Source organism: Gymnodraco acuticeps, unplaced genomic scaffold (assembly GCF_902827175.1).
Source record: "Gymnodraco acuticeps unplaced genomic scaffold, fGymAcu1.1, whole genome shotgun sequence".
Lineage (NCBI taxonomy): Eukaryota > Metazoa > Chordata > Actinopteri > Perciformes > Bathydraconidae > Gymnodraco > Gymnodraco acuticeps.
In genome coordinates this window covers 215,908-238,976 of record NW_022992002.1, presented here as the reverse complement: position 1 = coordinate 238,976, position 23,069 = coordinate 215,908, and the positions used below count along the sequence as shown (strand labels likewise).

At 40.5% G+C, this 23,069-nt stretch overlaps 1 protein-coding gene across 5 annotated transcripts in view; it reads right to left on the bottom strand.

Moving 5' to 3' along the window:
* Positions 1-23,069, bottom strand: part of atp2c1 (ATPase secretory pathway Ca2+ transporting 1) — a 67,594-nt gene that overhangs the window by 41,257 nt on the left and 3,268 nt on the right. For 3 of the 5 annotated variants that reach the window (XM_034201288.1, XM_034201287.1, XM_034201289.1), the window contains exons 2-5: positions 12,449-12,553; positions 9,090-9,206; positions 4,167-4,256; positions 3,612-3,647 (exon numbers count right to left, since the gene is read on the bottom strand). In XM_034201288.1, the coding sequence (XP_034057179.1) occupies positions 3,612-3,647; positions 4,167-4,256; positions 9,090-9,206; positions 12,449-12,553 (348 nt within the window). Of the gene's footprint in view, positions 1-3,611; positions 3,648-4,166; positions 4,257-6,834; positions 6,850-9,089; positions 9,207-12,448; positions 12,554-17,986; positions 18,225-23,069 lie in introns of those variants that run through there. The other 2 variants (XM_034201290.1, XM_034201291.1) reach the window with 2 other exon arrangements.

Below are 23,069 nucleotides of genomic sequence, written 5' to 3'. Positions count from 1 at the left end.
AGCAGCTGTGTGTCTGTGCTGCTACTGGGCAGCAGCTGTGTGTCTGTGCTGCTACTGGGCAGCAGCTGTGTGTCTGTGCTGCTACTGGGCAGCAGCTGTGTGTCTGTGCTGCTACTGGGCAGCAGCTGTGTGTCTGTGCTGCTACTGGGCAGCAGCTGTGTGTCTGTGCTGCTACTGGGCAGCAGCTGTGTGTCTGTGCTGCTACTGGGCAGCAGCTGTGTGTCTGTGCTGCGGCAGGGCAGCAGCTGTGTGTCTGTGCTGCTGGCAGGGCAGCAGCTGTGTGTCTGTGCTGCGGCTGGGCAGCAGCTGTGTGTCTGTGCTGCTACTGGGCAGCAGCTGTGTGTCTGTGCTGCGGCTGGGCAGCAGCTGTGTGTCTGTGCTGCGCGCGGCGGTAGATTTGAATTACACCGGGCAGCGGCACAATATGAACTGTCAGGAAGACTCGGGTCTAACTAACCTTATTTAACAGAAAATAAAATGGCAACAACAGGGCTTGGGAGCAGTGGTCGCACTCGCGTTAACCGAAGACCCCCCCATCAGCGCGAGTGAGTGATAAATTGTGCACTCGACGGGTAATAATGGATTATGACGGAAATGTTACGATCCTGTCCGTCAAAATGACTGACAACGAAAAAGTCTAAAGCCACCACTGCTTGGGAGAAAGAAACTATGTGATATTTGGGCCCATTGTCGCTACAATGAGGCGGAGAAAAAAAGCGAATGCATTGTTTCATCAGAAGGGAAGCAATGTGGCCAAAACACAGCTGGTGAAAACACCACAAACCTGAGCAGATACTCTCTGCAAAGCTTCTTAATCATTCAACCTGAGTTTTTCCTCAAATAAGGACAAGATATAATCCTATTTATTTATATATACTAAAATGACAAATTATTGGTTTTGGCTAGACTAGTTTGACTGAAATGTTCTATATAATCTGATGACTAAAAAAGACTCAACAGTTTTCATTGACAAAAAGTAGACTAAAATAATTAGTTTTCTTCGACTAAAATAAGACTAAAATGCTCAGACTTTTAGTCGACTAAAACTTGACTAAATAAAAACAGGATGAAGGTGACTAAATATGACTAAAACTAAAAAGGAAATTTAACACAGGACTAAGACTAAAACTAAATAAAAAAATAGCTGACGAAATGAACACTAGTACACACATTCTCCCAATGTGAGTCCAACAACCGTAGTCGTCAGCACAAAGGAAATACATATTGACCTTCCTCTATCATGAACCTCACAAACTGGTTTGACTCTGCTCTGAAACAGCAACGTCTCCTGTTCCCTCAACGCTGCTTTACACTGAGCAGAGATTATTCATCCAATCACTTTAAAGGTCCTGCAAATATTATTTACTCAGATCATGTACTTGAGTAAAAGTAGAAGTACTCAGATCTTGCACTTGAGTAAAAGTAGAAGTACTCAGATCTTGTACTTGAGTAAAAGTAGAAGTACTCAGATCTTGTACTTCAGTAAAAGTAGAAGTAATCAGATCTTGCACTTGAGTAAAAGTAGAAGTACTCAGATCTTGTATTTGAGTAAAAGTAGAAGTACTCAGATCTTGTACTTGAGTAAAAGTAGAAGTACACAGATCTTGTACTTGAGTAAAAGTAGAAGTACTCAGATCATGTACTTCAGTAAAGGTAGAAGTATTCAGATCTTGTACTTGAGTAAAAGTAGAAGTAATCAGATCTTGCACTTGAGTAAAAGTAGAAGTACACAGATCTTGTATTTGAGTAAAAGTAGAAGTACTCAGATCTTGTACTTGAGTAAAAGTAGAAGTACACAGATCTTGTACTTGAGTAAAAGTAGAAGTACTCAGATCATGTACTTCAGTAAAGGTAGAAGTATTCAGATCTTGTACTTGAGTAAAAGTAGAAGTACTCAGATCTTGTACTTGAGTAAAAGTAGAAGTACTCAGATCTTGTACTTGAGTAAAAGTACTCAGATCATGTACTTGAGTAAAAGTAGAAGTACTCAGATCTTGTACTTGAGTAAAAGTAGAAGTACTCAGATCTTGTACTTGAGTAAAAGTAGAAGTACTCAGATCTTGTACTTGAGTAAAAGTAGAAGTACTCAGATCTTGTACTTGAGTAAAAGTAGAAGTACACAGATCTTGTACTTGAGTAAAAGTAGAAGTAGTCAGATCTTGTACTTGAGTAAAAGTAGAAGTACTCAGATCTTGTACTTGAGTAAAAGTAGAAGTACTCAGATCTTGTACTTGAGTCAAGTAGAAGTACTCTGATCTTGTACTTGAGTAAAAGTAGAAGTACTCAGATCTTGTACTTGAGTAAAAGTAGAAGTACTCAGATCTTGTACTTGAGTAAAAGTAGAAGTACTCAGATCATGTACTTGAGTAAAAGTAGAAGTACTCAGATCTTGTACTTGAGTAAAAGTAGAAGTACTCAGATCTTGTACTGAGTAAAAGTAGAAGTACTCAGATCTTGTACTTGAGTAAAAGTAGAAGTACTCAGATCTTGTACTTGAGTAAAAGTAGAAGTACTCAGATCTTGTCCTTGAGTAAAAGTAGAAGTACTCAGATCATGTACTTGAGTAAAAGTAGAAGTACTCAGATCATGTACTTGAGTAAAGTAGAAGTACTCAGATCTTGTACTTGAAGTAAAAGTAGAAGTACTCAGATCTTGTACTTGAGTAAAAGTAGAAGTACTCAGATCATGTACTTGAGTAAAAGTAGAAGTACTCAGATCTTGTACTTGAGTAAAAGTAGAAGTACTCAGATCTTGTACTTGAGTAAAAGTAGAAGTACTCAGATCTTGTACTTGAGTAAAAGTAGAAGTACTCAGATCATGTACTTGAGTAAAAGTAGTAGTACTCAGATCTTGTACTTGAGTAAAAGTAGAAGTACTCAGATCTTGTACTTGAGTAAAAGTAGAAGTACTCAGATCATGTACTTGAGTAAAAGTAGAAGTACTCAGATCTTGTACTTGAGTAAAAGTAGAAGTACTCAGATCATGTATTTGAGTAAAAGTAGAAGTACTCAGGTCTTGTACTTAATAAAAGTAGAAGTACTCAGATCTTGTACTTGAGTAAAAGTAGAAGTACCAGAGTGTAGGAATACTCTGTTACAAGTAAAAGTCCTGCATTCAAAATGTTCCTCAAGTGAAAGTAGAAAAGTATTCTCATCAAAATATAGTGAAAGTAGCGACAGTGAAAGTAGTCGTTGTGCAGATTGGTCCATTTCAGAATAATATATATGATATGTTTTATAATGATTGATCATGAAAGTGTTCTCAAAGCTGGTGAAGGTGCAGCTCGTTTGAATGACTTTGTATACTGCAGGGTAGCTGGTGGATTTACTCCAGGTGGAACTAAAGTCTGATTCAACACTTGATTATATTTCACATCATTCATCCACATCTGTAAAGTCACTAAAGGTATTAAATGTAGGGAAAGTACACCATGTACCTCTGAATTGAAGTGGAGAAGAAGTACAAAGTACCTCAAAATGGTGCTTCAATTCAGTATTTGAGTAAATGTACTTCGTTACTTCCCACTCTGACCTTCATTGTGTTTTCATTGGCTTTAAATATTGTGACGGGTTTTGAATGAGTCACATGTTGGAGGTGAATCAGAAACTCACCTGGACGAAGGCGACCGTCACCACGATGATGATGGCCTGAGGACACACACACACACACATTTGAGTTTTCAAATTCCTCGCACGTGTCAACCTACCTGGTGATAAACCTGATTCTGAAAAGAGGCTTTTGGTGAATTTAGAGGAAATTACTCGGTTTTTTTTTGTCACAATTTTATTTCTTTACTCGACATGTCGCTTATTCCTCAGAATTTAATTTTTTTAAGAATTTGACTTTTTCTCAGAATTTGACTTTTTTCTATTTCAATGTAAATACTGCTATATTTTACTATATATTGTTATGGTATTATAGTTTTCTTAAAATAGTTCTCCATCTGTGTTTTAATTCATGTTTTACTTTGATGTATGCATCATGACACCAAGTCAAATTCTGATAAAGCTGTTTCTGATTGTGACACAAATGCAATTTCTATGAATGACTTCACAAAGCCCGCAGGTGTCAGGTGTCTCCAGGGCAGGGGGACTAAAAGAAAGGAAGCAGGTGTGTGTGTGTGGAGGTGTAACTTAAGGAGGTGTGTGTGTGGAGGTGTAACTCACCACCGTGATGCTGATGGCGTCATCGAACTGCCTCATCAGGATGCTGATGACGGCCGAGGCCAGCAGCAGCAGGATGAGAGGATCTTTGAACTGCAGGGAGGGAAACACCGTGAGAAGCAACACAGACACATCACAACTAAGTCGGTGTTCAAAGAGTCCCGACTCTGCGTCCCTGAAGTGTGTTCTATAGGTTTTAGTGCATGTAAAGGGTCTGCAGAGGCTAAAATCCACGAGTTGTTCACCCTCACACGGTCCCCACAAAGACAGGAGTACAAAGAGACGTGTGTGTGTTTCGGTACAACTAAAAAAAGTCTTGTGTTCAAAGAGGCTCGATTCCGCGTCCCTGTACTGAAGAGAAACGCAGACATCTGAAGGTTTTTACGAGTGAAAGCTGCGAAAAAACGTCTCCTCTCCTGCTGTATATTAGTGCTGTACCTGAATATCCGAATATTAGTTCGTTGGAGTACTATTCCAGTTTCAATTTCGTTATTTCGGATATTAATTTTTTGTTGTTTTTTTCGAAAAATTGAATTTATTGAAATCTCCAATATCAACGTAAGAGCTTGTGCCTCTTCGGGGGGTGCTAACACTTAACCATAAACGTTATCGTTTACTTTCTCCGTCTTTAAAATGTAGATATTACTTTTTCTCCGTTAATCTCCGTCACGTTGTTTCCATAGCAACAACAACTTCCTGTCAACAGCGCTACCTCTCCTTCAAAATAAAAGCATGTCCATACAAAATAGAATGCCAAATTACACTTACATATACAACGAAAGTAAACACAATGCAATATCCTATTTCAAAGAACACAAATTGGGTTATATGCATTAACAAATAACTATAACACAACAATACTGTAGAATAACAAAATTAATCGTCTCAGCTTTCCGCTCGTCAGAGTTCATGTGGACAAAACAAACGAGCAACAAATCTTCCTTCAGGCCGCTTTTACTGTTTGACATCCTAAGTCTGACTGAAGGAGTCCTGCGGAGGGTTTTCCCTGCTGTTATGACTATCGGTCACTTTCCCCAAAGCTCTTTCCAAAACCCACTAATAACTGGACTTTATTCTCAGTGTGTTCTAATAATAATTCCTTACATTTATTATAGCGCTTTTTCAATGACTCAAAGCGCTTTACATATACACACATTACACATATATCATAATGGTCAGATACTGTGGACAATACCCACAGGAGCAAGTTCAGGTGAAGTGTCTTGCCCAAGGACACACCGGCTTTACAGCAGCGGCGGGTTTCACCCCTTGATCTGATGATCATTGCACTGCGCCACACCGTCCATCTTCACGCCTCGAGGTCATCGAGGCGCTTTTACAAGTACACATTAGTATTATACATGTACTGTGGACAATACCCACAGGAGCAAATCCGGGTGAAGTGTCTTGCCCAAGGACACAACGGCCTGACGCAGTGGCGGCAGGAGCGGGTTTCGAACTGGAGTTCCCCAGCACTCCCCCTTGATCTGATGATCGGATGCACAGACCACTGCGCCACCCGTCCCGTCCTGTTCTATAGGTTTGTGTAAAGGGTCTGCAGAGGCTAAAATCCCTGTGAGTTTTTCACCCTCACGAAGACAGGAGTGTGTTTCGGTACAACTAAGAAAGTCTGTGTTCAAAGAGATTCTGTTTTCCTTTAGTGCGTTTGTAGACCACGTAGAACACGCATCAGTCTGTGTTTTCTAAATTGGGGTTTTCTATTTTGTTTTAAAATATCGCGTATGAGAGTTTTTCAGTCTGTGGCTACAAGTATGGTTTTATTGTCTCGTGCTTTAACATTTGTTTTTTTGTTCTATCGGTTTTGTCTAAATGTATTTATGCTGCTTTTTATATATTCATTGGATTGCATAGTGTGTTCTATAGGTTTGTGTGCATGTAAAGGGTCTGCAGAGGCTAAAATCTGAGTTGTTCACTCTCACAGCGTCCCCACAAAGACAGGAGTACAAAAGACGTGTGTACAACTAAAAGAGTGTGTGTTTAAAGAGGCCTTTCCTCTACATCAGGGGGTCAAACTCAATTTCATCGCGGGCCACATCAGCATTATGGTTGCACTCAAAGGGCCGGTTGTAACGTTAAGACTATATAAATATAAATATATAAATATATCATATATATTAAATCATGTATTATATTACATGCCTCTGCATTGGATTAGTATCAGATCCGGTAATAACTTCATAATTAACTACGTCTGAAAGCAGAAGTCGAGGGCAAACAATTGGAAGCAAATATTCAACAATTACACCCACTGTATATTTTATTCTTTGAACGCTCTTGCGGGGCCACATCAAATGAGGGCGTTGAGTTTGACCCCTTGCTTTAGTGCATGTAAAGGGTCTGCAGAGGCTAAAATCTGAGTTTTTCACTCTCACACGGTCCCCACGAAGACAGGAGTACAAAAACACGTGTGTGAGTGTTTCGGTACAACTAAAAAAAGTCTGTGTTCAAAGAGTCCCGATTCCACGTCCCTGTAGTGAGTTCTACAGGTCTTTGTGTATGTCAAGGGTCTGCAGACTCTTATGGAGAAACTCCCTCTGCAGGGAACACAGGGATGGTAGCCTTTGCAGACCATTTACATGCACTAACACCTATAAAACAAACCACAGGATTGAGGAACATTCCCGTATTGGACGGCATGTGGAGGCGTCACCTGTGAGATGTACTTCCTCCTCACTGATGAAAAGTCTGTGTTTAAAGAGGGCCCGATTCTGCTTCCCTGTAGTGTGTTCGATAGGTCTTTAGTGCATGTAAAGGGTCTGCAGAGGCTAAAACCTCTGAGTCTTTCACCCTCACACGGTCCCCACAAAGACAGGACGTGTGTGAGTGTTTCGGTACATGTATAAGCGTCTTTGAGCATCAGGAAAAGCGCTATAAAAACCTAATGTATTATTATTATTATTCAGAAGCTGAAGCAGGCGTCACTCAGCTCTGGTGAACATGCAGGTCGACACGTCCCGATCTATTTTCAGCTCTGCATCCAAATGACCCGGTTTCCACATCAGCCGCGTGAGCAGTGAGCAGCAGGAGAACTTTAACTCTCTCTCAGCGCTAAGAGTCCACAGAGCGGCAGGGTAACGCTGCGTTTATCTGCGTCACAGGTGCAGCTACTTGGACCATTTAACGCCTTGAATATGTTCATTTCTGCAGACTGCGGTGCGGCGTAACGTCCATACATGTGTCCTGGGGGAAATGTGGCTTTTCTAACACGTACTCTATTTCAGATCGATTTGGGGAATTAGTGCATGTGGGAAATAGGTTCAAGGTTAGTTTAGAGCACATGTTAAGACAGAGGCTTCAAAGTGCTTCACATTTAACACATAATAATTACAAACAAAGGTATTCACAAAAAGGTCATTTAGTTATTGTCTGAATGATAGGCTTAGTAATAATATAAAGTAGATTGAACTCTTAATTAATCAGGTATTGTTGTGAGTCACACTATGGTTTAAAATGTATTAATTTAAGGCTCACTTGTTATGTGTTATATGTGCGTCAGTATCACGTGCATGGCTATATGCCTATAGGTTGATAGGACACAGCTGATGGGGATGAGACGGGGAAACGGAAAAGTCTTTTGACCGGGTTCTTTTTGTTCTGTTGGAGACTTTTATTAAGTATGAAGCAAAGAAATGTGTCCTCCTGTTTATACGCCGTCTGGACCAATCAATAACGCTCATCTAATTCAACTATTAAGACAAGGGTTAAAACGCCACCACCGAATGGTTGCAGCTAAAAGTATAATGATAAGGAGCGGTGATCTCAGGATAGGATATAATACCAAGGTGATTGCAAACCAGAGTAAAGTCAGTATCGCACGGTTCAGACGGGAGACGTTCAGATCTTAGTTTTATTGTGCAGATAATGAATCAAACCATTTGAATGTAAAGTGTACCACGTTATTCAGAGCTCAGTATAGTTCCTGTGGTTAGGCTTCCTGTGCACGCTGTGTGAGTTGACATGGTGACAGAACAATGGCGAGCCTGCAGACATTTCATCAGCGCCAGATAAAAATAGTTTAATGTTTTCCTCCTGGAGCTGTGTGAATCCTGAGAATAACAGCGACGGGAAGATTAGGAAATGAAGACGGACTGTGTCTTCATGCTGCAAACTGGAGCCATGCCTCAGTTTGACGGCGTGACATTGAAGGTATTTTGAGAGTGAGAACATTTAGGGAAAAGGAAGGAATTTATTTAAAAAAAGGTCATGATCATTTGAGATTGAAGACATTTAGGAAAAAAGGGTTATTTTGACATCGGGGACGTTTTGAGAAAGTGGCATATGTGAGCATTTTGGGGCGGACGGATCAAAAACGATTTTAACAGATTTCAAGAAAATGACATTTGAATAATCCAGCTGCAAATCACTGATATATTCATGCAGGTATTCGTGTCCTAAAACCTGCTGCAATCAGGGATTTTAAATGTCAACAAAAATCTCATTGGATTCTTATGGAGAAACTTCCTTAGAGGGAAACACAGGGATTTTAGCCTTTGCAGACCATTTACATGCACTAACACCTACACCACTACCATCATTAGAAAACACTCTGCTATACAACATGTGCAATATTATTATTAATAATGTTCTATAACAACGTGCAATTACGTTTCTGCCACTACGTTTTTCTGCACTTCTAAATACTGCTCGTCGCTGTACAGTATTTACGTTAACGATGTGACCCTCTTTGTTTCCTGGAGATATTTAATTGCTCTTTTTGCTGCACTGTTAGAGTACAGTTTCATTATTATGCTGCTGTGTTTATTGTATGTTTGTAACTCTGGCACAACTATTTCCTTCAAGATGAATAAAGTCCTATCTTCTCTTAGGACACACTTCAGGAGAGGGAAGCCCACAGAAAGCAGGGTTTAGGAACGTTCCGTATTGGACAGAGTTTGGAGGCGTCACCTGTGAGATGTACTTCCTCCATAGCGGCTCCTCCTCACTGATGTCAAACTCGTTCCAGCCGTGGTACGCTCTCCTCCGGTTCACCTCCTCCTCCACCAGACCCACCTGCAGGTCAGCCTGTCCACAACAACATTCTCTTTAAAGGTCAACTATTATGCAAAATCCACTTATTCATGTCCCTTCTACATCAACATGTGTGTCTATGTGTGTCTATGTGTGTCTATGTATGTGTCTCTCTCTCAATCTATCTATCTATCCATCTACCTATCTATCTATCTATCTATCTACCTACCTACCTATCCATCTATCTACCTATCCATCCATCCGTCTATCCATCCATCTCTCTATCTATCTACCTACCTATCCGTCCATCTATCTCTCTATCCATCTACCTATCTACCTATCTATCTATCCATCCGTCTATCTATCTATCCATCTATCCATCTATCCATCTATCTATCTATCTACCTACCTATCTATCTACCTATCCATCCATCCGTCTATCTATCTATCTATCCATCTATCCATCTACCTATCTATCTACCTACCTATCCATCTATCTACCTATCTATCTACCTACCTACCTATCCATCTACCTACCTATCCATCCATCTATCTATCCATCTACCTATCCATCTACCTACCTATCCATTCATCTATCTACCTATCCATCTATCTATCTACCTATCCATCTATCTATCCATCTATCCATCTACCTATCTATCTACCTATCCATCCATCTATCTACCTATCCATCGACCTACCTATCCATTCATCTATCTACCTATCCATCTATCTATCTACCTATCCATCTATCCATCTATCCATCTACCTATCTATCTACCTATCCATCCATCTATCTATCTATCCATCTACCTACCTATCCATCCATCTATCTACCTATCCATCTATCTATCTACCTATCCATCTACCTATCTATCTCTCTATCTATCTACCTATCTATCTATGCATCTATCTACCTATCCATCCATCTATCTATCTATCCATCTATCCATCTACCTATCTATATATCTATCCATCTATCTATCTACCTATCTATCTATCCATCCATCTATCTCTCTATCCATCTATCTATCCATCTATCTATCCATCTATCCATCTACCTATCTACCTATCCATCTATCTACCTATCCATCCGTCTATCTATCTATCCATCTACCTATCCATCCATCTATCTATCCATCCATCCATCTATCTATCTATCCATCTATCCATCTATCCATCTACCTATCTATCCATCTATCCATCTACCTATCTATCCATCTACCTATCCATCCATCTATCTACCTATCCATCCATCTATCCATCTACCTATCCATCTATCTACCTATCCATCCGTCTACCTATCCATCCATCTATCCATCTACCTATCTATCTATCTATCTATCTATCTATCTATCCATCCATCTATCTCTCTATCCATCTCTCTACCTATCCATCCGTCTATCTACCTATCCATCCATCCATCTATCTATCTATCCATATATCTATCCATCTACCTATCCATCCATCTATCTATATATCCATCTATCCATCTACCTATCTATCTATCTATCCATCTATCTACCTATCCATCCATCTATCTCTCTATCCATCTCTCTACCTATCAATCCGTCTATCTATCTATCTATCTATCCATCCATCTATCCATCCATCTATCCATCTACCTATCTACCTACCTATCCATCCATCTATCTCTCTATCCATCTACCTATCTATCTACCTATCCATCTATCTACCTATCCATCAGTCTATCTATCTATCCATCTACCTATCTATCTATCTACCTATCCATCCATCTATCTCTCTATCCATCTACCTATCTATCTACCTATACATCCATCTCTCTCTCTATCCATCTACCTATCTATCTACCTATCCATCCGTCTATCTATCTATCCATCCATCCATCCATCTACCTATCTATCTATCTATCTATCCATCTATCCATCTACCTATCTATCTACCTATCCATCTATCCATCTACCTACCTATCCATCCATCTATCTACCTATCCATCTACCTATCTATCTACCTATCCATCCATCTATCTCTCTATCCATCTACCTATCTATCTATCTATCCATCTATCCATCTACCTATCTATCTATCTATCCATCTATCCATCTACCTATCTATCTACCTATCCATCCATCTATCTCTCTATCCATCTATCTATCTACCTATCCATCCATCTATCTCTCTATCCATCTACCTATCTATCTATCTATCCATCTATCCATCTACCTATCTATCTACCTACCTACCTATCCATCCGTCTATCTATCTATACAGTATATCTACCTGCCTATCTATCTATCCATCTACCTATCTATCTACCTACCTATCCATCCATCTATCTCTCTATCCATCTACCTATCTATCTATCTATCCATCCGTCTATCTATCTATCCATCTATCTACCTATCCATCTACCTATCTACCTATCCATCCGTCTATCTATCTATCCATCCATCCATCTACCTATCTATCTATCTACCTATCCATCCACCTATCTATCTATCTATCTATCCATCTATCTACCTATCCATCTATCTACCTATCTATCTATCTATCTACCTATCCATCCATCTATCTCTCTATCCATCTACCTATCTATCCATCTATCTACCTATCCATCCGTCTATCTATCTATCTATCTATCTATCTATCCATCCATCCATCTACCTATCTATCTATCTATCCATCCGTCTATCTATCTATCCATCTATCTATCTACCTATCCATCCATCTATCCACCTATCTATCTATCTATCCATCCGTCTATCTATCTATCCGTCTATCCATCTATCTACCTACCCATCTATCTATCTATCTATCTATCTATCTACCTATCCATCCATCTATCTCTCTATCCATCCATCCATCCATCTATCCATCCATCCATCTATCTATCTATCTATCCATCTACCTATCCATCTATCTATCGACTTCTTGCACACTTTTTTATTTTTGTATTGTATTATATATCGTTGGAGGAGCTCAGGTCAGAAGAATTTCATTGCCTTTTCTAAACTGTAGCTTTGTGCATATGACAATAAAACCTTTGAATTTAAATTTGAATTTGAGAGGGCATGTGGAATATAATGAAAGATGTTTGTGCCTGCAGTGACAGCACAGGCGGATGAAAACCCAGCGGCCTTTGTGCCTACACGGGCAAATATGAACAATGCAGTCCTCCATTGTTGGTTGTTGAGAACTGGTTTGTGTGTGGGACCAAACTAGCACAAGCACAGAACTCTAACAGGGTTGATTTTGAGTGGAAAGGAGGCAAAGCAGTGGGACTGAAACCATGTGTTTGGACAGAAGAAGGTTACCTGCAGCACACACACGACTTCGTTGACGGGAAGTTCACTGGCCTTTCTGGAGGTTAGTACTGGGACCATGGTCTCATCTTCACTGAATAGTTGTCTCTCGGAAAGCTGCAAGACAGAAAAAATAAGAGTCATTTTAGCAGAGGAAACAGATTCTTCTCCTCTGAGCCCGAGGACATTTATCTGAGGAGGAGACAGGACGAGTCTGTCTCCTCATTCAGTGAAAACCAGCTGAACTCCTGCTCAACTCATCGACTGCAGAGATGAGCTGTACGACCACGCAGTGACGCTGCAGCAGCCTGGAGCTTCAACAACAACCTCTTTCATTCTGGGTATCGGCAACTCAAAATCTTCCGTGGAAACAGAAACCTCCCACAAATCAGTAAATATGCCACTGGTTAATTTAAAAACAGAGGTTGCCAACAAGTGTCTAAATGAGACGACTAAACGACATCACGCCCAACATTAGCCACCTTTAGCTTAGCGATGGTGTCGTGAAGTCATGTGACCGTGCTGTAGTTCCTTTATAGCCCAACATTAGCCACCTTTAGCTTAGCGGACAATGACGTGAAGTCATGTGACCGTGCTGTAGTTCCTTTACAGCCCAACATTAGCCGCCTTTAGTTTAGCGGTGGTGACGTGAAGTCATGTGACCGTGTTGTAGTTCCTTTATAACCCAACATTAGCGGCCTTTAGCTTAGCGGTGGTGACGTGAAGTCATGTGACCGTGCTGTAGTTCCTTTATAACCCAACATTAGCCTCCTTTAGTTTAGCGGTGGTGACGTGAAATCATGTGACCGTGCTGTAGTTCCTTTATAGCCCAACATTAGCCTCCTTTAGTTTAGCGGTGGTGACGTGAAATCATGTGACCGTGCTGTAGTTCCTTTATAATCCAACATTAGCCTCCTTTAGTTTAGCGGTGGTGACGTGAAATCATGTGACCGTGCTGTAGTTCCTTTATAACCCAACATTAGCCTCCTTTAGCTTAGCGGTGGTGACGTGAAGTCATGTGACCGTGCTGTAGTTCCTTTATAACCCAACATTAGCCTCCTTTAGTTTAGCGGTGGTGACGTGAAGTCATGTGACCGTGCTGTAGTTCCTTTATAACCCAACATTAGCCTCCTTTAGCTTAGCGGTGGTGACGTGAAGTCATGTGACCGTGCTGTAGTTCCTTTATAGCCCAACATTAGCCGCCTTTAGCTTAGCGGTGGTGACGTGAAGTCATGTGACCGTGCTGTAGTTCCTTTATAGCACAGCATTAGCCGCCTTTAGCTTAGCGGTGGTGACGTGAAGTCATGTGACCGTGCTGTAGTTCCTTTATAGCACAGCATTAGCCACCTTTAGCTTAGCGGTGGTGACGTGAAGTCATGTGACCGTGCTGTAGTTCCTTTATAGCACAGCATTAGCCGCCTTTAGCTTAGCGGTGGTGACGTGAAGTCATGTGACCGTGCTGTAGTTCCTTTATAGCCCAACATTAGCCACCTTTAGCTTAGCGGTGGTGACGTGAAGTCATGTGACCGAGCTGTAGTTCCTTTATAGCACAGCATTAGCCGCCTTTAGCTTAGCGGTGGTGACGTGAAGTCATGTGACCGTGCTGTAGTTCCTTTATAGCCCAACATTAGCTTCTTACTTCAGGAATCATTAAGTGGTGTTAATATGTGGAGATTATCCTGCTGAACTCAACGTGTAAGAATCAGAAACGTTTGTTTGAACCAGAGATTATTTTATGCAATAATCCAAAATCACAGAGAAATCCCATTGGACCGGGAGGATGCTGCCTTCAGGGACCGACACAGAAATAACACAAACCAACAGGAACATTAACGATGAACCACATTTCATCAAAACCCATCCAACAGTCATCGATATTTCAGCGTCCAGACAAAATTGAACTAAAGAGCCTCTCATTGATTTGTGCCACTCGGCCACAATGGCGTCAGTCACCCGGACATAATGAAAGATCAACCGCTGAACAAACAGTAATAACTTATTGATATTGCCTGGTCGTGTAACATCATCCCACTGCACACAACAGCTGCTTGCAGTTAACAGTGCTGAACAAAGCAAACAGAGATGTGAGAGGGGATGCAGCTCTTTAAAAAGTTGTTAAAACATGTTAAGATGTCTTTTTTGAGGACATGTAAAGTCCTTTGTGTCTGATATCTGCCTCATTTCTTTAAAATAAAAATGGAAAAACACACTTTTACGACAATAGTCCGTATTTCACGAAATGACTGAACTTTACACATTTGAATAAAACCAATATATTTGTGTTACTTTAATTCTTCTATTGTACATTTATGTTCTTGTTTCCAGTTATTTTGCATCTGTAGATACGAACTGTTCGCACCAAAAGGCACATTCCTTGTAAGCTGGAGACAAATAGAAATTCCACAAAGTCAACAAACCACATGCCAGTGGAAATGTTCGGCGAGAGAAAGACGTCTAGTCCAGCTGCTTTAAAAAAAACAATTCAGAAAATCTCCGTACAGGAGCGGTTTCTGACGTATCATTTAATAAGGCTTTTGATATTTTGGCATTGTTTTTTGTGGATAATATTCATAAATTATTATTTCTGGATCACTTATTGGTGGGATCTGTGTGTGTGACGAATGAGGAAGAGAGGGTGAGAGGGTTGCTGTATTTTTTCACAGATGGATTATTCAGGAAATATATATTTGTGGACGTTATAATAAGTGAATCATTTCAAGAATAACATGTTTGAGTTTAAATAAAATACGTCATGTAAATATAATTATTACTTCCTTTATCCCCACAACATGCAGAGTGACTCTTCAGAGCAGGAGAGGACTCTTTAAAGTAGATATACTACATACAGATATACACCTGAACATCAGCAGGAGAGAACTCTTTAAAGTAGAGACACTACATACTGATATACACCTGAACATCAGCAGGAGCGGACTCTTTAAAGTAGAGACACTACATACTGATATACACCTGAACATCAGCAGGAGAGGACTCTTTAAAGTAGAGACACTACATACTGATATACACCTGAATATCAGTAGGAGAGGACTCTTTAAAGTAGAGACACTACATACTGATATACACCTGAACATCAGCAGGAGAGGACTCTTTAAAGTAGAGACACTACATACTGATATACACCTGAATATCAGCAGGAGAGGACTCTTTAAAGTAGAGACACTACATACTGATATACACCTGCACATCAGCAGGAGAGGACTCTTTAAAGTAGATATACTACATACAGATATACACCTGAACATCAGCAGGAGAGGACTCTTTAAAGTAGAGACACTACATACTGATATACACCTGCACATCAGCAGGAGAGGACTCTTTAAAGTAGAGACACTACATACTGATATACACCTGAACATCAGCAGGAGAGGACTCTTTTAAAGTAGAGACCACTACATACTGATATACACCAGAACATCAGCAGGAGAGGACTCTTTAAAGTAGAGACACTCATACTGATATACACCTGAACATCAGCAGGAGAGGACTCTTTAAAGTAGAGACACTACATACTGATATACACCTGAACATCAGCAGGAGAGGACTCTTTAAAGTAGAGACACTATATACTGATATACACCTGAAGATCTGCAGGAGAGGACTCTTTAAAGTAGAGACACTACATACTGATATACACCTGAACATCTGCAGGAGAGGACTCTTTAAAGTAGAGACACTACATACTGATATACACCTGAACATCAGCAGGAGAGGGACTCTTTAAAGTAGAGATACTACATACTGATATACACCTGAACATCAGCAGGAGAGGACTCTTTTAAAGTAGAGGACACTACATACTGATATACACCTGAACATCAGCAGGAGAGGACTCTTTAAAGTAGAGACACTACATACTGATATACACCTGAACATCAGCAGGAGAGGACTCTTTAAAGTAGAGACACTACATACTGATATACACCTGAACATCAGCAGGAGAGACCTCTTTAAAGTAGAGACACTACATACTGATATACACCTGAACATCAGCAGGAGAGGACTCTTTAAAGTAGAGACACTACATACTGATATACACCTGAACATCAGCAGGAGAGGACTCTTTAAAGTAGAGACACTACATACTGATATACATCTGAACATCAGCAGGAGAGGAACTCTTTAAAGTAGAGACACTACATACTGATATACACCTGAACATCAGCAGGAGAGAACTCTTTAAAGTAGAGACACTACATACTGATATACACCTGAACATCAGCAGGAGAGGACTCTTAAAGTAGAGACGCTACATACTGATATACACCTGAACATCAGCAGGAGAGGACTCTTTAAAGGAGACACTACATACTGATATACACCTGAGAGGGAGACTCTTTAAAGTAGAGACACTACTTACTGATATACACCTGAACATCAGCAGGAGAGGACTCTTTAAAGTAGAGATACTACATACTGATATACACCTGAACATCAGCAGGAGAGGACTCTTTAAAGTAGAGACACTACATACTGATATACACCTGAACATCAGCAGGAGAGGACTCTTTAAAGTAGAGACACTATTGATATACACCTGAACATCAGCAGGAGAGGACTCTTTAAAGTAGAGACACTACATACTGATATACACCTGAACATCAGCAGGAGAGGACTCTTTAAAGTAGAAACACTACATACTGATATACACCTGAACATCAGCAGGAGAGGACTCTTTAAAGTAGAGACACTACATACTGATATACACCTGAACATCAGCAGGAGAGGACTCTTTAAAGTAGAGACACTACATACTGATATACACCTGAACATCAGCAGGGAATCTCATTCTTTTGTAAAACACTAGATAACAATCAGTTTCTGTTGCCTCTCTCTCTTCTGGTGTGAGAACATCGTGTTTTCCACCGTCTGAATGAATTTCAGGTATTTCTCGTCTACTTTCAATATTTTCACAGCCAGAGTCTGGAAAAGAGGAAACTTCCAACAAATGCTCAGCGGACAAACCTGCTGGAAAATATGATATAGTCCCTAAAGACAATCTCCTCCTTACCAGAAGAAAACGCTGCAATTCACACTAATAACAACATTCACAGGTTTAGATACTCAGGATAACAAACAACAACAATCTCCTTTTAATGTAGAAATCAGCTCTAATTTAAGTATTTATTTGGCATAAATAACAATATACACACAGGTTTGGATATTCAGGATATCTTCACAAGCAGAAGACTTTCAATTTGAAATATACATTTTTTCCACGTTTCCTGTGAGTTAAAGTTGAGTATATATTTTAAATACACTAGTAGTGTTTTTATACTGATTTCCAAACACTGGTATTTAAATGTTACATTGAGAAATGCAAACAGGTTCAAAGAAAACAACTTTATCATAACACTAAATATTTGTGACTAAGGAAGCCAAAAAATAACGCAAACTAAAATCGAAAATGTCCTTTAAAGTGTCGGATTGTCTGTGTGCGAAACTCAGTTTACAGATCTGTCGATTAATTGATAAAACACCTGATATTTAAATGAAGTGTGTCTTTACTGTTCGCATCAGTGTAATATTCACCTGACGTTAAAGAGGCTCCTTCTTCCTCACTGCAGCTCAATAAACCGGACACTGATTTGAGTGAGCATTAGCCACAACTTAATTCAATTAGCATGAGCTAACACTCAGCTACTATGTCTCTTTTATCATTGGTTGAGCAGATATAAAGAAAAGTAGCGTCTGCTGCTGAGAAGAGAGCGTGTTCACAGCTTCCTCAGTGCAGAGTCTTAAGGCTTTGATGAGAGAGGATTGTTTTAGATTAGCGTCTTTAAAAGAGGCTCTACCTGCTCCACATCCCCAGCTGATGGAGTGTGCCCCCTGCAGGACGGGAGGGCAACTGCAGTCCCAGGGTTAAAGAGGTCATCTTCTGTGGTGGTCCCTGTGTTCAGGCTCAAATCTCTCATTTATTATTCTTGTCAATTAATCCGTTTCTCACAAAATACAGTCATTCTCATGAGAATATTTGGAGCATAAAAACTAGCTTTTATGACGACATAAACACACTTTAATCTCAAATTAAGATGATTGTTAACACAACAAATCTAACTGATTTATCTACATCTAAAGAATAATATCACTGTCATTAACTCTGAGACTTCATTGTGTGCTTTCGGGGACGATTGAAGTAACGTGAGATATTAATGTGTATTCTCAGAACCAGGTGAGTTGAGACAGAGTTGAGCAATTTGACTTGATGTCGTGGTGCATACATAAAAGTAAAATAAAAACACAGATAGAGAACTATTTTAAGAAAACTATAATAACATAAAATATAGCAGTATTTACATTGAAATAGAAAAAAGTGAAATTCTGAGAAAAAGTGAAATTCTGAAAAAAATCAAATTCTGACAAAAAAGTCAAATTCTGACAAAAAAACTAATTCTAAGAAAAAAATCAAATTCTGAGAAAAAGTCCAATTCTGAAAAAAATCTAATTCAGAGGACTAAGCAACATTTCAAGTAAAAAAAAATCTAATTCTGACAAAAAAGTCAAATATCGACTAAAAAAAAGTCTAATTCTGAGAAAAAAACGAATTCTAAGAAAAAAAATCTAATTCTGAGAAAAAACATCTAGTCTAGTAATTTCCTCTAAATTCACCAAAACACACAGAACTATTAAAAAAAAACTATAATAACATTTAAAAAATATAGTAAAATATAGCAGTAGTGAAATAGAATGGAATAATTATATTTCAATGTAAATACTGCGAAGGTCATATTCGTGTCATAGTTGTGTTCCCAGTGCATGTTAATGGTCTGCAGACGCTCAAATCCCTCGTCTCTCCCACACAATTGTAGTCCTCCATACAGTGTTGACTACAGAGGGCCTGAGAATGAGTCCGTCCTCGAGCACTCATCAGTTCATGAGAGGAGATGCAGATAGCACTGATTAACTGATCTCATCCTGTGTATTCAGATCAGCACGTGAGTCAAAGCAAAGAGACGTGTGGGTGCACTGATTGTTCCTCAGTGCTTCCCTGATTATTAGATCGTTGTGATGAGTGCTAGTTTCGAGCAGACTTGAGGATTCACAAAGATGTAGAATGTTCAAGTTGCTGGAAATGTTTCTTTAAGCTGTTTTTGCATCCTTTGAGAATCTGCAGCGTGTTTCTCTTGATGGAAGAGTTGTAGCGCGTTTGAACCTGAAGGCCACCGTACAGGAACAGGGGTTTCAAGAGTACTGTGGCGCTGATCTTGCGTATAAGATATATAAATTATCTCGAGATCATGACGCCCGTAAACAAGATGTCTCCGCGGACGTAAACAACAACGTGACGTGGGAGCTCCGTAAAAGCAAAGCTGTCTGGCGCTCTGTTTGAGACTCAGAGTTCTGGAGGAATTATGCACTTTTTGAGGAACAGAAATATTGTTTTCTGGAATCACTTTCACATTTTACGGGGGAAATCTGCATTTTGGTTTGAGGGCGCAACGATATATTCCTTTGAATTCTACAACAACAACAAGACAAGCTAAATACATAATAATCATACAAAATGAAATACGCCCTCCTGATCATTTTTCCCAAATAAACTTCTTGCCTTTTTCAAAAGCCTCGTCGATAGGTAAAAGCCCCGGTGCCTTTGCAGCTGGCTTTGGATTCGCCGCTAGTTTAGCAGCGCAGGCGTCTTCGTACGCTTTTAACACACCATCGTAGCGATGGCGATGTTTCAGGTGACTAATCAGGAAGTATTATAGCTCGTTGCCTTTTTCCCTCCTCGTGGAACTTCTGCATTTGTTAATACAAATAGCAAGCAAACTATCTAACTCTGAAACTTTGAAATAGTCCCATACTACCGGCGACATGTTTGTTTACTGTCCTGGCTTCACGGCCGCACACCATTTACGTCACAGCCAGGCATGAGTTAGGGAGCGCTGGATTTGTGAAGAACTCCCCTCTTCCTAAACCACTAATACCACAGTACTGGCAAAACGGGAGGAGCCGAGTGAAAAACAAGCGCTCCTCATCCCAATCCACTCCGCAGTATTTATTCTTTTTTTTTACCCAAAATATATATTGTATATTATCGGGGCTATTAATACTTGTATCGGGTTTATCGGGATGACGTCATAATTCCTAATCATCGGGCAGATAATTATCAGGCCGATAATTATCGTGCACCACTAGTATTCTTACATCAAAACCGTCTCTCCTGATTGAACTGCAATAATGAAGATATATCCGTTAATCACGACATCTGAAGGACAAGAACACGTGATATTTTGTCTTTAAAAAACAAGATCTCAAAGCAGACAAGCATTTATTAGGAACATCCCCGTTACCCTGAGGAGGACTCTCTCAACACACTGATAGATAATGTGTGTGTGTGTATGTGTGTGTGTCTCTCTCCCCCTCTCCCTCCAGGTGCAGCCTCTCCCTCAGGTGCTCCCAATCAGGGCCTCCATAAAGACCTGAGGAAGGCTGCAGTCGTTCTCTTCCTTCTCCTGTGAGCTGCATGGATGGCAGTGGATGATCTGTGCAGCAGTGCAGTGTTTTGTTGTTGTCGACGTGGGACGTGCAACTCACAGAAGTTCTGAGTATTGTTATGGTTTACTGTGGTCGCTTTCTGTTATGAGAAAGTTGTTTTGGTTTTGTCGTAAGCTTGCAAATTAGCTGCTGGTGATTAAGAGAGTTAAAAGATCACCTTGTGGCTTCACAAATCAGTTTCCTCTCTCTCCCGGTTATTATATATGTTGTCACTTCCCTTTGTACCGCTAGTCCAGGAGTCCTCCGAATGTTATCACGTGAGACAAAATGCTGCGTTAATCTACATTTCATGTTGGTGGCGTCTAACATGTGAGCGTACATAACTGCAGCTTTCTGCTTTCAGAGTTGTCCCTTTACGACCAGATGTTTGATGTCCTAGTGACACGCGTTTGACCGCCACAACTTTTTCATTTGGTTAACACAGTGAACACAGCAGCATAATAATAAAACTGTACACTAACAGCGCAGTAAAAAGAGCAATTAAATGCAGCGCCAAGCAGCAGTAACACGTGAAGCTGAATGTGAAGACGGACACTGAGGAAAACTGGAGATACAAGAAGAACCGAGGAGAGGAACTGTGTCTGTCGATTGGAGGTGGACCAAATCAACAAATGTTGTCGAACTTGTTGGTTGCCCCTTCCACCGGCACTGGCTCTTGAGAAACTCACACATATATACTAAGGAAGAAAGCTTCTGAATTGTACAGTGTGGCAGCGGGGTGGGGTTAGGGCGCCGGCTGCTGGAGTGAAGGGAGTGGCTCGGCCGGAGGCCAGACAGCTGATCGGAATCAGGTAATCAGTGCCGGAATAAAAGCATGTCGTAACCTGGTTCTGGTCTGTTTGCAGTAGGCGGGATCCTGGAAGGGGGCAAAAGGACCTGTGAAGGTTGCCACGCGGGCAACGTTGGAGACCCGTGGATACTTTTGTTTGGAGCTAATAAACGCCTGTGTTACACGGACCTGCTCTTTCTGTCCATATTTGAACCCTGTGTGAGCGGAGAGGCTCACATACAGCATTGTTTTTTGAATTTATAAAAAAAAGGGACATTGCAGAAGCTGTTAGGTTAAAGTGGAAAAAGTGTAACTCTTAATGTTAAACCTGAGATTCGACGAGAGAACAAATACATAATAGAATAAAGGTCATGAGATCTCGGCATTGCACAAACAAACAAATCTCATCTTTAAAATCAACATTCACTGGTGAGAGAAAACAAATCCCATCAGTTCATTTGTGGGACTTACCTTTCTAGTATTGAACACACAATGAAAAATACATAAAATATGAAGACAAACGATTCTGCAATCTAATTTATAACACCCGCCGTCACGGGCCACGAAAATCGAAACCGGATCTGATTTTGGTACGGTATACCGTAGCCACCAGTAACCGGTATTTCGGTCATACCGGATACCGGTATGCATCCCTAGTAAAGATATTTTGAAGTCTGGAACAAATGAGTGGACTAAAAAACGCAGTCCCGATTCATACCTCTAGCAAAACGCTGGAATTACATCCCACGAATAAACACTTCAAAGCCAAATGACTCCTGATCCCTGAGTCATGGGAATAAACGCAGCAGCTCATCTTCCTGCCTCTCATTACACAGCCAGGCCTCATTTGACTACTTTCCGAACAGGCAAACAAAGAAACACATGGAAACAAGCAAATGTAATCGGAGCGGTGGTGGCGAAGTCCATAGGGACTTGGCTTGGCAAGTCCCGGCAAGACCAAGTGCTACCGAGGTGTCCCTGAGCAAGGCACCGTTCCCCACTCTGCTCCCCGGGCACTGTTCAAAATGGCAGCGCACTGCTCCTGCACTAGGATGGGTCGAATGCAGAGAAACCATTTCCCCACGAGGGATTAATAAAAGTCCATCTCTCTCTAATCAGACGTGTCTCATCCACAGCCAGCAGCCTTATGACCTCTACTAACAGCAGTGGTCACTAACCATCACTCCCATAAAAGCAGAAACCCTCCAGGACCTGAACTTTAGAACAATCACACACCACTTTATTGCTTTAGCGTTTCTGCACTCTACAGAAAACAGCCGTGTTTGAGATCCTAACAGATTGGTGCAGGAATGAGTCCTACAACCCTGTAGTGAGTCAGCATTTCATCAC